We start from the raw sequence: 18,278 nt of genomic DNA on the forward strand, positions 1-18,278 counted from the left end.
TTTTCTAAATAGCCAGGCATGGTAGAGAATGCCTTTAATCTCAGCACTCTGGAGGCAGATGTGGAGGATCTGTGATTCTGATTCCACATATGTAGACAACCTGGTCCATATATGGAGCTCCAGGACAGACATGACTAGTTGATTATAGTATATGTACAAAAATCAAGGACGAGTTGGGGATTTAGCTCAGTGGCAGAGCCCTTGACTAGCAAGCGCAAGGCCCTGGGTTCGGTCCTCAGCTTGGGGGGGGTGGGGAATCAAGGTCTTCCAAAAACTTTAAGTAGTGTGATGGTTAATCCTGATTGTAAATTTGTTAGAATTTAGAATCACCACATAAACAAACCTCTGACACTTCTGTGAAGTTGTTTCCAGATTAGGTTAATGGGGGTAGAAAGATCTTCCCTAAATATGTGTGGTATCATTCCATGGGTTGAGATCCTAGGCGGTAAAAACAGTGAGCTGAATGTCAGCATTCACCTTTCTGCTTACCAACTGGTTCATGTTGCCATGGCTTCACCACCATGGTTAACAGCAACCTCACACTCTAAAACAAAATAAATCCATTCATCCATGCTCTTGACAGGTACTTTGTTCCAGCACATGTCAGAGTCCCAGGACTTCAAAATGCCTGGCCCTGTACTGTTTCCAGAAGTTAGACACAGTAACAAAATTCTAGAGAAGCAAAAATAACTTTACCAACTATACCAAAAATCACCAAGAACTATTTAGTCTGTTGTGTGCACATGACCTGCCACTTAAAAGCTAGTGTGGTATTAGAAGTGATGTGCGCACTAAAGATTGATCTACTGATGGGCTCATAGTTGAATGGGCTATATTAGAAAGTGAAGGCTATCCCAAGGAAGGTCACTGGTAGTGTGCCTCTGAACGGTCTATCTTGTCCACAGCCATCTGAGATGGGCAACCCAGCTCCATCACTCCCTCTCTGCCCTGATAGTCTACCTTACCTCAGGTTCAAAGTAAGAGTAATTAACCATGAGCTGAAACTAGGAGGCAACATCTTTTCCTCCTTTTAAGCTGTTTATGTCAACACCCTTCATGGCAATACAGTGAAATCTAACCTCAATGCCTTCATTGTAACCTTAGAAATCAATCCTCCTGTCAGTAACAGAGAGCGAGGCAGATTCACAGGAACCATATCTTAGCCTTTTACGAGTAAAGAGCCCCAAGAAATTTCTCATTACAAGAAAGCAAGCACACAAACAGATGGCCTACCTTTTGTTTTCTGTTGGTAATAGTACTTTGTAGTCAGCAAAAGGCCAAGTAAATAATACTGGAGAACAGTAACACCAATTAAGTTCTAGGTGACGGTTTAAGAAATGAAGGCAACTATAGCCACAACTTCTCCCTTCCAAACACACACATCGCATTACTAAGGAATTTGTACAAGTTGACCCTCTTTAGCAAGGAAGAATCAAACCCAAATCTGATGTGTGAAATAATCTGACTGGGCACCATGCAACCTTGAACCCCTTCTAATGGCTTCGTAGAGTGTAAGCATTTAGGTTAGTAGTTCTCAACCTGTGAGTTGAGATCCCTTTACAGGGCTGCGGTTAGGAAGGGTAAGAACTATGATTTAGAGCAAGAAATCCAAATGAACAAAATGTGATAGGCTACTCCTATAACTCCAGCATAGGGAAAATAGAGGCAGAAGGGTCAGGAACTCAAGACCAGCCTGGGCTACCTGAGACTTTTCTAGTCAAGAAAAGAAAAAGGAAAGGAAAGGGAAAAAAAGAAACCAATTAAGACAAGAATTTATACTGTATCAAGCTGATAATAGAAAATTAATTTTAAAAATTAAAATTAAAAAAAAATTTAAACTATTTAAAAAAACATATTTTGCTAAAGTGAAAAGGGGAATCTAGGGGCTCATCATTCCTTTCCACATTCTATTCTTTCCCTTGTTTTATATATTTTAAATTTTTTATCAGTGGATTCTGCTGGAGTATCCGCTGCAGATAAGCACTGGAGGGCTCCTGTTGCAAATCACCCGCTGGTGCGATGGAAGGATCTTTCTACTGGCACTTGAGGGGATCCGATAGGTGTTGGTGTGGGCCCGGGGTTCTGTTTGTGTCTTTCCTCAGGACAATGAGGTTACTCTTTGGATTCCTGAGCGCTGTGTGTACCCTGTGGCCACTGCTGAAGCCCAACATGGCAGAGACCTATTGGGCCTTCGTGAAAAACTCTCCCCTTCTGATGCCAATGGCGATTGAAAGCCCAATACAGCCAGCCTTGGCAAGCATTAATGTAAGCCTAGGAACTGCAGCCATGCACTTGGATTCTCCAGAAAGTAATGTATGGTAACTGCTTTTTCAAGTATGTTTGAGAACATGTCACCCAGACACCTTGGAGATTAAGGATAACCCTGAAGGTCACTGACCTCCATTTGTTAACAGTAGCATGCCAGCTAAGCCTTTTCATTTTCACAATCCTATTCAAGCTGGTGTAACACCTACTTTTCAGAGTGGCTCTGTGCAACATTTTTTTGCCTCCTGAAATTCATCTAGCCTCCTTTGAAGATACCTTAAAATTTGTGAGCCTGAGTGTAGCCATTATGAGACCTTTAGTTCAGCTCCTTGTGAGCTGCCTGTTTTTCCTTTATGGTTTTTAGTTGTTCTTTTGCAGAGCTGCCAGCTTAAGTCGTGCTGGGATCCAGAAAAATGGGCCTTGGTGGTTCATGTTCCTGGAATTGTGTCCATGCCAGTGGATGCTCACACGCTCCAGAAGAGAATTTGACATCGCTGCTGCCATTGTTGCTGTTATAGCAGTGGCGGGCACTGCTACTACTGTTTCTGGGATTGCCATTTCATAATTGGTTACTACAGCTAGCACAGTGGAGACCCTGGCAGCAAAAGGAGCTACCACCATTAGTTAATCTTTCATTCTATTGGACATGACAAATTTAATTCAATAGTTATATTTACATTTTGACTGGCTTTGAAAGTTATAAATTTTTAAACTCAAGTTCCATTTGCTTTTGGGATATCATCTTACAAGTACTCCAAATTTGTTGTTAAGAAAGGGAATGGCTCAGTTGCCTTTAACCTACTAGCTATGGGTGGGTTAGGACTTCTGTTGGTCTTTTCTGTGTCGAACACACAGATTGCAAGCCCAGCGCCACTTTGAGATCTTGGCAGCAGTTAACTCTGCAACTCTCACACGATTGAGCCTGTATGATAATGCCTGGGGGGCACTCACCAACCCAAGACAGAACACCTGTGTGGCCTGGAGAGGTGTCTCCATGATGGGTAAGGCAACCTGCTGACGTCCCACGCAACCTAAGTCAGAAGCTCATTTTTTAGTAAGGGGGGGGGGGAACCTGTAGGGCCCTGGCCCCCGTTTTGGGTAGCTGTTGCCTTACTTGCTGACCTTGACCTTGATGTCCTCCCTATGCTAATTCCCTCCTGGTTTCTACCCTCCTGAATGCTTAAAGGAAGTTCCTTGTTTGTGTATCCTGCATATTGGGCATTAACAGCTTAGATGCAAGATTGTAAAACATTGGTTGGAACTTCTGCCCTCCAGGATTTTCTTATTGTGCTGTAAGCCTGTATTTAAGGCCTCCCTCCTTCAATAAACGTCACTGGCATTCAGCTGAGGCGAATGACCAAAAATATAAATAAGTAAATAGATAAATAAGCAAACAAACAAACAAACACATGGAGAAAAAAAAAGAAACCAGACAAGTAGCATGCTTTGGCAGAAGAAGCACAAGGTTGGTAAGACTGGCTTGGATTTACATCTGAATTCTGTCACTCCTTAACAGCTTCACTCTGCCAAACCCAAGACCATTTTAAGCCTCAACTCTGGCTTCAATAAAATAGGTAGACATCCACTTGTACTGGAGATGCAACTCAATGGTAGAGTACTGTCTAGCATTCAAGCTGGGCTCCACCAGGAATACTTAGAGCTTGATATCTACACCATACTTATTAGAAGCTACCTTTATAAATGCCGAGTAGTTGTGATTTCGTATGTCCTAATTTGTAAGACACCCTTGGGTTATTTCTCCACCGCTCATTTAAGAGACTAAATAAGTAAGCACCAAAAGTAATGAGTCCTAGTAAATATCCAGAATGTTCTGACTCCAAGATGTTCACTGTGCTTCTTTCAAAGTACTTTCTGCTCTCAATGGTTTTAACTCAAAAATTAGAATTCAGTATGTTTATATAAACAACAAATTCCAAAGTAAACAGATTTTTAGATCTTAAGTAAGCCTCTCTCATAATTGAGGTTCACAAGCTGAAATGCCAAAATCTATCATCTGAAAATAAGCAGCTGGGCGGTGGTGGCGCACGCCTTTAGTCCCAGCACTTGGGAGGCAGAGGCAGGTGGATCTCTGTGAGTTCAAGGCCAGCCTGGACTACAGAGTGAGATCCAGGACAGGCTCCAAAACTACACAGAGAAACCCTGTCTCGAAAAACAACTAAAATAAAATAAATAAGCTATGATTATACAAAAACCATTACTACATGCATCTAGGTCGAAGTTAAGCTTTAAGTTACCTATGCGTGCACACAGTAATACAAACCTTAGCTTTGCTCAACAAGTAAGATCTACTGCTACACTGTTCAAAGAGGCCTTGGTGGTACTTGTCTAAATATAAAAATTGCCTGCCTACTGTATAAATAGTAGAAACTACAATAAACCCATGTAAAAAGTCCAAGACAAAACTACAAATAATGGGCTGGAGAGATGGCTCAGAGGTTAAGAGCACCAACTGCTCTTCCAGAGGCCCTGAGTTCAATTCCCAGCACCCACATGGTGGCGCACAACCATCTGTAATGAGATCTGGCGCCCTCTTCTGTATACATAATAAATAAATAAATCTTTTTTTTAAAAAAAGGAAACTACAAATAACAAATATTACATTTTCTTTAGACTGAGGCTTTTAGTCTTATATAACCTTAGAATGCATCTGTCATCTAAAAACAATTTATTAATATTGTATTATTATATAGCTTGTAAATCCTCACACACTATGATCTCCAAGTGTGAATCATGAACAAAAATTTCCATTAGAAAACAGACATGGGAGGGAGGGCCTCTTAAGCCCACTATACCAACTTTTGTTTCCTTTGCAGTACTTGGAACTGAGCCTAGGTCTCACACACAGTAGGCAAGTGCCAAGTGCTTTACCATTGACCTATCTATCTCCCCAGCTCTATTTGACTCTCCCACCTTGGCCTCCTGAGTGCCTGACACTACAGGCCTGGTAACCCATTAAGGGTACTGCAAATATTAAACTCCAAGTGTCACAACCTTACAGAGCAGAGCAAATAATTTGCAAGAGTGCTTTTTGTTCTCGATGTTGTTGGTTTTTACATTTTTGAGACGGGGTTTCATGTATTCCAGGTTGGCTTCAACTTGCTACACAGTGGATGACCTTGAACTTGTGATCCTCTTTGCCCCCACCTCCCAAAAGCAGAGACTACACCAGGGTTCCAGTGCTGGGGATTGAAACCAGGGCTTCACATCAGACAAGCACTCCATAAACCATGCTTCCAGGCCCAACTCCATTTTGGTATTTAAAAGTCTTAACAAGTCAGGAGTTGGGACACTCACATTATCCCCAGTCAGGAGGCTAAGGGAGGAGGATCATAAATCTGAGACCAGCCTTGGCTACATAAGGAGACCGTCTCAAAATCTAAAAACTAACAATTTTAAGAGAATTTTAATCTATTTTAAAGCATCTTCCCTGAAGAGTATACATTTATCAACTTATAAAAATTGTATTTATCTACAACTTCACATTAAAAGGCCATGTCTCATCCACTAATGTGGAGTGCTCTTAACTAGTGGTGACAAAGCAGGGAATTCAGCAGAGTCAAAGTCAGTGGCCTTGTTACAATGTTGTTTTACACTTTTTTTTAAGGGGAGTGCTGGAGATGTGGTTCATCGTAGAGGATTTGCTAGGCTTGTATAAGACCCTAAACCTTCCTTAAGCAAGTCACTGATCATCTTGAACAAAAAACAAGTGTGGATTTTACAGCTAGGAAGAAGTCATGCTATAGGGCAGGTAACATATAAAGTCAAGGAAACAGAAGAATGAGAAATATGAACAAGAACTACATTTTCAAAGTATTATCTGTTAAAATATGTTATTTACCAGACATATACAGCATAAAAAAAATTGTTCAATTCCACAAGCTATGTTGACTGAGATATGGAAGGAAAAACAACACTAAATCCAGTAGAACAGAAATAAACTCAAGAGAACTCATACAAGTGACATACAACTGCTACAGAACAGATTTTACCTTTAAAAATAAGTAGCTGTGGAGCATGCGGATCACTGAGTGCTAGAGAGGCTGATGTGAGAGATACTGTGCTCCAGGGAGCCTGTGCTGTTCAGGGGCCAGCCTGGACTAGAGTCCTGTTTCACCAACCAATGTCATCAAGGGAGGACCTAGTACAGCTCTTTGGTAGAGCACTTGCTTAGCATACTGCAAACCACCCCACACACCCCCACCCCAAGAGCAAACTACTAACACAGAAAAGAATCTAAGCTGCAGGAGAACATGTTAACAACCTAATTTAGAATATCAGCATGTCCATGGCAGACTCCACCTTTCAGTATAATTCAGGGGAGGCACTACAGGTGAACCTGTTTGTTATCATTGAGAGCTAGTCCTGAAATACCACTCTAACAAACTTCAGAAAGAATCAAAAGCTTACATATCTGTTGTTAATGAATTTATAATAGTTTCCCAAAACCAAAAAAAGGTTCTTAAAAATTAAAAAAAAAAATTAAAAACACCTTAAAGAGAATAAAATACTTAGTTAATAGATTTCTAACTAAGAAAATGTGTTCTTTTAGAAAAAAACTAGCCTTCAAATTGAGTTCTAGAAAACTAAAATTTTTAGCTCATTTTGACCCATGTGAATTTACAAAACAAAGATAACCACCACCTTTTTTGAGTATCATTAAAGGTGAAATCAGACAGCTCTCAACTAGGGATTAAAAAGCTTCTAGTTTGGAAAACACTAGTTATCTACAATTTCTAGTTTGAAAAACTAGCATACACACATATAATTGAGTAATAAAAATGTTTTAGAAGAAATATATGTTAATATGAACACTAGAAGAAAGAATATCTGTTATTTGTCCCCTCTGTTCAAAGAGATATCAAGGTGGAAGTCTCCAGGAAGTGAGGAAATAAGGGGAAATGAAAACAGAGCCCTGGAGCTCTAGGACCAATTATTATGAGTGATGTTTACCATACAGTAAACCACAGGGAAGCAGTGAAGAATCTGAAGAATCTTTTTTTTTTTTTCCTTCAAGACAAGGTGTCACTAAGTGGTTCTGGTTGTCCTGGACCAGGCTGGCCTCAAGTGGTTCTGGTTGTCCTGGACCAGGCTGGCCTCAAACTCACAAAGATCCACCTGCCCCTGCCTCTGAAGTGAGTCCCAAGTGCTGGGATTGAAGGCTTGCTCCTAGTAGTGAAGAGTTTTGATAAAAGGTGTAAATGTACTGTGTGTGGTATAGGTGAGAAATAAGTATTTCCTAAATACTCAAGTCTAGCAAAGAGAACACCTAATATTCTATGAAGAAACCCAGAATGTCCCAGCTTCCTGAACAGCAGATACACACACACACACACACACACACACTGTGTACGTATGTATACATGTATGTATATATTACACTCACACACACAAATGACACCAAGTCAGGAATAAAAACCCATGAAAAGCAGCTTTTCTCCATCCCAAACACAACCACGATATATAGTGACATTAGAATAATAAATCGCTTTGAAAAACTACATATGTCAGGCAGTGGTGGTGCATGCCTTTAGTCCCAGCACTCAGGAGGCAGAGCCAGGCGGATGGATCTCTGTGAGTTCGAGGCCAGCCTGGTCTACAGATCGAGATCTAGGAAAGGCACCAAAACTACACGGAGAAACTGTCTCAAAAGACCAAAAAGAAAAACTACAGATACTGTTCATTAGGAGAAGCTATTAAATTACTCTTTTTAATAAGTTTCAACAGAAGCTGGTAAAGAGGTATGACTTTATAAACACACACTGCAGAGCTCCAAATGTATGACCATTTAGGCATCTCGCCTGTTCTTTAAAGAATTAAAGAGTATGGAAAAGTTTTCACACTACATACAAAAACATAACGAGCATTCCTGCCCATGACTTTCCTTCCCCCTGAAACAGGAGTGAAACTTGAGCCATCTATAAAGACTTCATAGTCTAGACATTTGTGTCGATTGTCATTTGGACAAGTCAACACACTTAAAAATGAATTTAGAATGCAAGATGGTGGTGGCACACGCCTTTAATCCCAGCACTAGGGAGGCAAAGGCAGGAAGATCTCTGTGAGTTCGAGGCCAGCCTGATCTACAAAGCGAGTTCCAGGACAGCCAGGGCTGTTACACAGAGAAACCCTGTCTCGAAAAACAAACAAAAGCATTTAGGGCTGGGGTGTAGCTCAGTGGTACACTTTCAGCACAGCAAAACACTGAAAAGTAAAATTTCCTACCTGCCGATGTTGCCAAAGCACACAAGGGGAAGAAAAGCAGATGAACTTTGTTCGTCAGACAACTATTTTGAGTACATAAACATGACACCTGGAAAGGACAGTTGCTATCTGGGCAAGTTATTGTCGCTTTAGGGGCAGAACAACATCCATTCAGTTCAAGTTTACAGAATACCTATTTTCCTACCTAAGTGCTTTCCTCTCTATCTATTTAGTAAACTGGGTACTTTTAGGAGGGGGTAAAAAAAAAAAAAAAAAAAAAAACCCTAAAGACGTCCCAAAGGTCCTTCGCTGAGATAACTGAAGAAAGCCGTGGGTAAAACACACTGCGCACACCCCAAACCAAGGCTCCAGCCCTTGACAGTGAGACAGGAAAACCAGGACGGCCGCTCGGACTAGACACTCACCTCCTGGATGCGCTTCCTCGCCCGCTGAAGCACCTCTTCGTAGCCCTTCTGCCGCAGCTCGCTGAGGCTTTCGTAATACTCCTCGGGATCGTCCGTCTCGGTGAAGAGCACTTGGGAAAGGATCTTCCAGCCGCACGTGTCCAGGCCGTGGCCGAGGTAGACCTGGAGCTGGTAACACAGAGCGTCGATCTCCTGCTCGGTCATCTCGGGGGCGCCCCCAAACAGCACCGTCCACATGCCGGACGGCTCTTCGGGGAACACCGGCAGACACGGCTCCAGCTGTGAGTTCACCGAGCACAGCTGCTGGTGCACGGCCCGCAGATCCTGGAAGGAGAAGAGCCCGGCCCAGCTGCACTCCTCAGCCGAAGACTCCAGCTCCGCGGCGGACGGCGGCGGCTCCGAGTCGGGGGGCGGCGGCGGCGCCTCGTCCTCCTTCACCATTTCCAGCACCTCGATCTCCTCGGAGACCGCCCCGGAGGCACTCACCACCCGCACCGACGACGGCGGCGGCGGGGCTGGCGTGGCGGCGGCGGCGGCGGCGGCGGCGGCCGCATCTCGGGACTGCGCGCCTCTGCGAAGCGGGCTGGCCTTGGCCCGCGCAGGGCTACGCAGGGGGCTCTCCGGGGCTTTGGCCGCCGGACCCCGGAGAGGATCCCCCCGCGGGCTGCGCGGGCTGCGCGCGCTGCGCGGAGAGCCACCCTCGGCCCAGGCCGGGCTCTTGCGCGGCCCGGGGCTCCGGTGCACCGTGGCAGAGGCAGCGGCCTCGGGCCGGCCCCTGATCGCCGGGCTGCCGGGCCCGCGACTCCCATCAGACGCCGGAGTCGCCGCTTGCTCCCGGGAGCCGCTCCTCTGCCTCTGGGCCGTCCGGTTGTGGCAGGTTATGGCAAACTTGCCTTCGATCTCGTTCCAGGCCACGATGAACACGAACTTGTGCTTCTCGCGCTCGTCGAATACATGGGGCCGCACCGCCACCCAGTCCGACTCGAGGGTCTCCTCCAGCGCGAACGACATGGTAGCTCCAAGTGCCCGGCCGAGGGGGGCCGCCCGGCCGAGGCTCCGCGGTGGCCGCGCCCCCAGCTCACCCTCGCCGGGCGCCTTCAGCCATCTTAGCGCTCCGGCCGCTCTCCCACCGGCTCCTTTGTGGCGCGACTCTCACCGGAGACAATACGCGGCAGCCCGGAGCAGGTAGTTCACATGGTCACGTGCGGCCGGATCTGTTTACAAGCCGCTCGCTGCGGCAGCGCGGGGCCCTGGGCCGCCCCGGGCCGGCCTACCGCGCGAGGCCGCGGGGCTGCGGGATGCGCCGAGGCGCGCGTCCGCCGCTCCGCCGCCGGCAGGGTCGCCGACCTCCCCGCCGCTGCTCTGCCTCCCGCCGACCGCGCCGAGCCAGCCGGAACCAGACACCAGACTCCTAAACTCCGCGGCTCAGCATCCCCACAATGTTGCCATTAGGCTGTGACGTCGGCGGCTCCACGAGGGACGTAAACACGGGCACGTGCGGCACGCTGCTGACGCGGCGGCGGCGGCGGCGGCGGCCGGGGTGGCGGCGGCGCGCGCGTCGTGCCCGCGCGGCGGCGCCCCGCCCCCTCCGCGTCCCACCCCCCAGCAGCAGCAGCAGCGCCTGCGCGTGGCCGCGGGCTCCTGGCCCGAGCCCCGCCCCCTCCTTCCCCGCCCGGGAGCTGTAGCTTCCTAGCACTGGGAGAGGCTGCTGTGCCCAGGGGCACGAGTGGCCTTGAACACACCCCCCACCCCTCCGGAGAGGGACGCTGAGACTTTGTCCCGGGCCCCTCACGTGCACATTTGCCGGAAGGAATCTGGATGGACACCTGTGTTCAGAAAGTACCCAGTAAGCCGTAGGGGAACTCTGCCAGGCTGTAGATGGCTAAGTCAAAGAGGTTGGTTCTCCCCTGACATCCTCCAGACAAAATTTAAGATGGACAGGTAGGTATCCGAAGACAACTCAGTGGGACACCGGAACAATTGGAAAATTCAGTCCTGGCCTACGAGTGTGAACGTTCGTCTCAATATAATGGTCTTTTATTGCTTCGGTTTTCATAAATGTGTACCTTTCTGAGAACCTCTTGGAGCAGACACTGGGCTAGGGCCCTTTTGAAGTTGTATTCAACTATCCGAATTCCCAGAGAGCACAAACAACAAAAAGTTTTATCAGACTGACAAGGCGGTACATGACCACAATCCCAACACTTGTTGAGCAGAGTCAACAGGATCTGGGAATTCAAGGCCAGCCCAGGCTACAAAAGACCTTCTTTCAAAGACAAGCCATAACAATCTAATTATTCATACAAAATTATGTTGAAACATTCCTAACATAGCCTAGTAGTTTATATCCAGTTTGTATTATTGATGTTATCTTTCCTGTCAACGGTCAAATCATCTGCAAAATAGGAATGAGCTGTTTTACTTTAAACCGTGTTTCTAAAACTTGTACAAAACCGGCTGGAACCGGGCAGTGGGGGCCGACCGCCTTTAATCCCAGCACTAGGGAGGCAGAGCCAGTCAGATCTCTGTGAGTTCGAGGCCAGCCTGGTCTACAGAGAGAGATCCAGGACAGGCATCAAAAATGACACAGAGAGACCCTGCCTCAAAAAACAAAAAACAAAAAAACAAAAAAAAAAAGAAAAGAAAAGAAAAAGAAAAAAGAAAATGAAATGCTGCCTAAAAACAAACAAACCAACAAAAACCTGAAAGAAGTCTGGGGTGTAACTCGGAGCTAGAGTGCTTAGGGAGCATTTGTGGAGTCTTGAGTTCAATCTCCAGAGACACAAAAATGAATAAATCAATAAAATGCTGAAGGAAAAAACCACTGCGAACTGGATTCTCCAGCAATGCGAACAGTAACATATTATAGGAAATTGTTCATCTTGATGAAAAGATGACGGCTAAATTCTTATAGTTACTGACACGATCACCAGCTCACTTTGTTCAACACATTCTATATATTAGTATGAGTCTGGAGAATACAAGCTAAATACTTTTAAAAGAAGTCTATGCCAGGCTTGGTGGCTCATACCTGTAATCCCACCATTTGCCTGAGTTACAGAGTCAGGTCCTGTCTCACACAAAACAAAACAACATTTATGTTCACTTATTAGTTGTACTATTTATCTAGAGCTATAAAATTGCATCTTATCCCCAACCAGCAAGGGGAAGATGGGAGCATGGTTACATAGGTGTTAAGTATTTTCTCCTAACACTCTTCCACTGTGCCTTTTCAAAAGAGAAGTCTCCATGTTTCATGTTTCCTGTTTTAGTCATTATTATCCTAGAATGAAAAGAAACAAACCAAATCCCCATGATAGATTACTGTAGTACTCTAGAATTCTTTATTTAGGTCTGTATCTGATTGTCAAGTTTGTAAATCACTCCCTGGGAATAAGTAACGCCACAGAAAAAGTACATACACCATACCAACTGTGAAAAGGCTTTGAAAACTATTGAGGATTGTTTGGCAATCTGGGAAATCCGTTAACACTTTAGGCCTTTTAACAGAAACTCGAGTAGTTTAATTGTGATTTTCGAGAAGCATAGCGTTTCCGCACACAGTGTATCCAACCTCACAGTGCCATGCCATGTGGGTATGAAAGGAATGAGTAACTTTAACTGTGTGTGTGAGAAAGCAGGAGCTCTGGACAGTGGGGGTTAGTCCCAAGGGTGGGGGAGTGAATGACAAGTTCAGAGAGCAGGTTCTGATCCACTGCCAGCCCCACTGGATTTCCCCAGAAACAGACCCTGAAAAGAAGCTCGGAATAGAGAGGCTGAAGGGCCAGAGCGGGAGTAACATTTGTGAAAGGCCAGAGGCCAATCAGAACTTAGCACCTTACAGGGCAGTTGGTTGAACTCCAGGACAAAGATTGTGTCTTTCAGGGGTCCAACTCTGGCGGGAATAGTTAAGCCTTGCTTGGTCTTTGGCAGAGGACCACCCTGAGAAAAGCGTGAGACAAAAATTTGAAACGAGGTGGTGTGTGTGTGGGGGGGGGGGGGCTGGAGAGATGCCTCAGAGGTTAAGAGACTGTTCCTCCAGAGGTCCTGAGTTCAATTCCCAGCACCCACATGGTGGCTCACAACCATCTGTAATGAGATCTGGTGCCCTCTTCTGTGTACATAATAAATAAATAAATCTTTAAAAAAACAAAAAAAAAACTTGAACTGGACTCAGAAGACCCTAACTGCTGAGCACTGTCAGTTTGTCGCTTCTTACAGCGAGCGTACACCTTGGCTGTTGTTGCTTAGCTGATTTTGAGTTGGAGTCTCACGACTTAGCTGAGACTGCTCTTGAACTCACCCACCTCCTACCTCAGCTCTCCTGAGATTATAGACATGAGCCACCGTATGTTCATCCAGTAACTGTGAGGGACTGGGCCTGCCTGCCATTTATTGATTTATTTACCTATTTACTTATTATTAAGACAAGGTAGCCCTATGTAGTCTCATGGTGTAGTGCTGGCCAGCCTGGAACTCACCACGTAGACCAGGCTATCCTTGAACTCACAGAGACCCACCTGCCTCTGTCTCCCAAGTGCTGGGATTAAAGGACTTAATTCACACGTCTTTAGATCTATGGCAGTACAGTTTGCCCGGTAAGACGCATGGCTCTTTCATAAAAGCATTTGGGGAGCTGCTCTTCCAACGCTGTGGTAAGCCTCTTTTTTGAGGAGAAACATAGAAGATGAAGGTTAGGGCTAGTTACAGACTCTACGAGTTCAGTTGCTTTCATGGACATACCTAACTCACTAGCTCCCCCATTCTGCATTCCAAAGCCCCCTGTTCTCCTAGCTAGCTAGCATCAGTTGCTCACCTGGTACTATGTCCCAAATCCTCATTCTTGTGAGGTCTGAATCCTGGTAATTTTGTTCATATTTCATCACCGTTATTATATCACGGTACATGTTATAATTAACATATGCCTGTAATCTTAGCACTTGGCAGGCAGATCAGGAGTCTCAGATCAGCCTCAAGTACATAGTGAATTTGAGGTCAGTCTAAGCTACTTGAGAGCCTGTCTCACAAAACAAAACAAGAGAAAAGAAAAACGTCTACCAGGGGTCAGGCCCCCCAGTACATCACTTGAGTTCCCTAGGCGTTCTTCCCAGCTCCCATCAATCTCTTGCCTCCAACTGCTCATAGTCAAGGAACTCTTATGAGACACAGATTATGTATCTTACCCTGGTTGACAGAACTCAAAATATCCAATGGAAGATATTGCCTTACAATTCAGTGGGTCATTTGCTATATCCCTAGCAAAAATAATCCCTGTCTAGACCAAGACCCCTAACCCTGCAGAATCCAGAACTGTAGTGAGCTCCTGGGAGTCTCTGAGAGTGTAGGGAATAAGGCCATTCTTTCTCTTGGTTCTCAGATTCATGTATTCTTTCTACTGGGGACATAATGCCTTATAAATGTCTATAATTCATTGTCTACATCATGACCTAAAGGGTTGTGCGCCTATCCTTTCAAGACATTGCCTCTGAGATGGTAGTTTTACTGTGCCTTCATACCAAGACAATACTACACCTATCCCATGACGTCTAGAGAAAGCAGTTTATAATACATCAGTAAAGTGGGTCCTCTGATTGGACCCTATGGTGTGCTGGATCTGTAGGCCACACATCATATAAGTGGCTTGATTGTCTAACTGGCTAATACTCTGGGGGCAGGAAAGGCAATCCCATATTCAGATAAAACATCTATTCCTGTGAGGAAAAAAAAAAGAAAATCCTTTCCTGAATAAAGGAAAGGGATCTCATGTAGTACTCCATTTGCTTCCAAGTACGAACTTCTCCAACAATAATGCTACACATTATCTTCCTTTGCTGACAAGGTGAACCATCTAATCAGGCTCATTAGGTCAGCCTCAGTAGGTGGGAACCCATGGATCTATGTTTTCCCCACACATACTTTGGTGAGGGGGATGGGAGTGGATGGAGCCTTGCTATGGAACTCTGTAGGCCCAGCAGTCAGAAACTTGCGATGTAGCTCTGCCTGCCTCTAGCTCCCAAATGCTGACATTAAATGTGTGCACTACCATGCCTGGCAGAATCCACGTTTCCACACCTTACACAAACTCTGCCTCTGTCACTGCAGTCACTCACCTGCTTATCATGACAGTGAAATCAACTGGTCAAGTTATTCTGGCTATCTGGTGCCCATGCTGTACAGGGCCCTTCTGGAGGGCATTAATGTGGCTTTTAAAACCCTTCATCCTGGGCTGGAGAGATGGCTCAGAGGTTAAGAGCACTGACTGCTCTTCCAGAGGTCCTGAGTTCAATTCCCAGCACCCACATGGTGGCTCACAACCATCTGTAATGAGATCTGGCGCCCTCTTCTGTATACATAATAAATAAATAAATCTTTAAAAAAACAAAAAAAAACTTCATGCCTCCTGCCCACTCATCTCGTAACCTAACTTCTCATCTCTGATATTCTAATCTTTCTCTTTCCAGGCTCCTGACCACTCATCACTGTTTGACTCTGCGCCTCTCCTTTCACATTGTGGATGGCTGGGTGTACTCCTATGGAGCTCTGCCTGCTGGGAAGATGTTGTTCACACAGTTACTCAGCCCATCATTCATGATCATCTCTGGATAAGAGTTCGATGTAAACAGAATCTAATTCACTCACTTAGGACACCCTAATGTACTCAAGTTGCATCAGTTCTGAGCAAATTCTACAACAAATGGGTATGGGGCCACCACAGGGCCCAATGACCATATATTCCACCAGTGTCCATGTTGGGGGAATATGTGGTCGTGGGCAAGAGCAGCAATGATTTCGTGATTCCATCTTCTCTCTCATCTCTCTTACCTCCCTCCCATTTGGTTTTTGTTAGTTGTTTTGTTTTGTTTTGAAACAAGAACTAGTTATGGTTTCCAAGGTGACCTTGAGCCTTGGCCTCCATTTACATTTTAAAAACCTTATGATAACATGGCAGGGCATTCCTCTCCCTGGTACACTGTCTCAATCCAGCACAGGGGAACACTTTAGAAATGGGACTATCATTTTAGGAGTGCTCTGTCGGCTTGTATGTGTGTGCACCCTTTGTGCTGGTACCCCAGGGGGCCAGAAAGGGGTGAAGGGCTCCCCTGGAACGGGAGTTATAGAAGGTTATAAGTTGCCATGTGTTAGTAGCCAAACTCTAGTGCTCTTGAAGAGAAGCCATTACTCAACAACTGAGCCACCCCTTTTGGCCAGCTAGTGACTATCATCTTTTGTCAGGAATGCTGATGGCCCACCTAGCATTAAGAATTTGGTGCTTGGCTGGGTGGAGTGGCGCACGCCTTTAGTCCCAGCCCTTGGGTGGCAAAGACAGGCAGATCTCTATGAGTTTGACAATGGCCTGGTCTACGTAATGAGTTCCACATCAGCCAAGTCTATATAGTGTGACCCTGTCTCAAATAAAAACAAAAAGAATGAGGTATTTGTGGCTATCAACCAGAAGGCAAGTAACCAGTCCCCCAAACCTACCTTCCTCCCTATTCTCTGGGACCATTTCTAGCATCACCTGTGCCAGCTGGCTCTCCGGGAAGCAAGCCACAAGAGAGTGAAGAATATAAACATTTATAAATGAATATCTGTTAATATTCTGACCCACTCCTTGAAACCCCACCCCCTTGGTGCCAACCTGCATCCTGACGTAAAAGCCCCATTCTAAGGAAAAGCTCCTCCTTTCCTCTTCTTCCGCTTCCCTCCCATGAACCCCCTCTCCTCTCTCTCTCTCTCTCTCTCCCCCTTTCCCCCTCTTTCTGTCTCTCTGCCTCTTTATCTCTCTATTATAATCAACTTTCCACGTGGATGCATCGTCTGGGTTGTGTATCACTGGCGTGCATCTGCCAGCCTGGTTCCCTGCACTCTCGGGATAACCACAGTGGGGGTGGGGCTGCTGCAGAATAATTCATAACAACATCTATGAAAGAAAAAAGGAGACTGGGTTGAGCAGGGGAGATAACTACCTATACTCAGACCTCCAAGCAAGAAGACATACCAGGGGGACAGGCCTTTAGCAATGATGTTAGAGAATAGGCAAGCTGGGTGGGAATGGTTAGGCGCTGGTCGGAAAGCCTTGCTCAGTCCTTGCAGGGGACTACCGGTAGAGGAATGTGACCTTGACAGCCTTTGCCACAATTTATCATGGGCCAAGGGCACTCAAGAAGGGTTTGACAGTTGGGAAGTGGTGGTGCAAGTCTTTGGTCTCAGCACTCAGGAGGCAGAGGCAGGTAGATCTCTGGGAGTTCGAGGCCAGACTAGTCTACAAATTGAGTTCCAGAACAGGCAGAGCAACCCTGTCTTGAAAAACCAAAGAAACAAAACAAAACTACCACCACCACCACCACCACCAACAACAAAGTGTTTAAACTCAGTTAAAAGCTGAGACAAGCCAGTATGTAGTAGTGGCCAACTATAATCAGGAGCTGAGGCAAGAGAGCCTCAAGTTTGAGGCCATCCTGGCAAAATAGCAAAATTCTGTATCAAAAAAAAAAAAAAAAAGTAAGAAAGGAAGGAAAGAAGAAAAGAAAGAAAGAAAGGAAGGAAGGAAAGGAAGAAAGAAAGAAAAGAAAGAGAGAGAACAAAACTTCGACAAATCTGGAATCCTAAGGTGCTTGCCTTATTTCATGCAACTGAGTAGCAAGTTTCTCCTTTCTAAAGCGAGGTCTGCACAGTGCTTGCCCACATCTGCCTTGACTACCCTTCACGGTGCTTTAGACCCTATCAATCCTGACTTTACAACTCCCCAGTAGTGACAGTGAGGAACAAAGGACAGAGGAGGAGGAGGGAAAATGATGCCGAGGACCCTGGCGAGGGTACCGAATGCCACGTTCTCCGTGGTTCCGGGAACTGGCCTAACTGGGGCAGAGAGAGAATGACAAACACGTGGACACACTGAGCAGAACAGGAGGGATCAGATGGTCAGGGCCCTCAGATGGGGAAGGCACAGCAGGCCTGGAAGGTCACTGTGTTTATTACACACAGCTGAAAAAGGAGGCAAGCTTACCTAATCTCAGGAGGAGCTAGCTGTCTCTGTGTGTGTCGGGGTGGGGGGTGGGGGGGCAGTCTTCAAGTAGTAAACCTCCCAGGGAGAAAGCTGTGCATCATGGGGGAAAGCTATGGTAGGCATTTTCTGCACAGCCTGTCTACATTCACACTCAGATCTAAGGAAGGCTTTGCCATTCCTATGAGCTCTGACACTCCCATAGGGCTGGGAAGTCGATCCTTGACACCCCAAGGGACTGAAACATTGGTTCTTGACATGGCCAACTGACATGTTGACATGTCAACAGCACACACCCAACTCAGGACTATGACACTCAGGGCTTCCTCCACATTGCACATAGAAGACACTGGAATGGTGGA

At 45.8% G+C, this 18,278-nt stretch overlaps 1 protein-coding gene and 1 pseudogene across 1 annotated transcript in view; both read right to left on the reverse strand.

The window, feature by feature from the left end:
* The window catches only part of Jmy (junction mediating and regulatory protein, p53 cofactor), a 66,128-nt gene extending 55,668 nt beyond the window's left edge, over positions 1-10,460 (reverse strand). Inside the window, exon 1 of the mRNA XM_036207172.1 lies at positions 8,913-10,460. Within this exon, the coding sequence (XP_036063065.1) occupies positions 8,913-9,923 (1,011 nt within the window). The 5' untranslated portion in view covers positions 9,924-10,460. The remainder of the gene's footprint in view (positions 1-8,912) is intronic.
* The window catches only part of LOC118596563, an 82,123-nt pseudogene continuing 74,205 nt past the window's right edge, over positions 10,361-18,278 (reverse strand).

The sequence above is a fragment of the Onychomys torridus genome, chromosome 15 (assembly GCF_903995425.1).
Source record: "Onychomys torridus chromosome 15, mOncTor1.1, whole genome shotgun sequence".
NCBI lineage: Eukaryota > Metazoa > Chordata > Mammalia > Rodentia > Cricetidae > Onychomys > Onychomys torridus.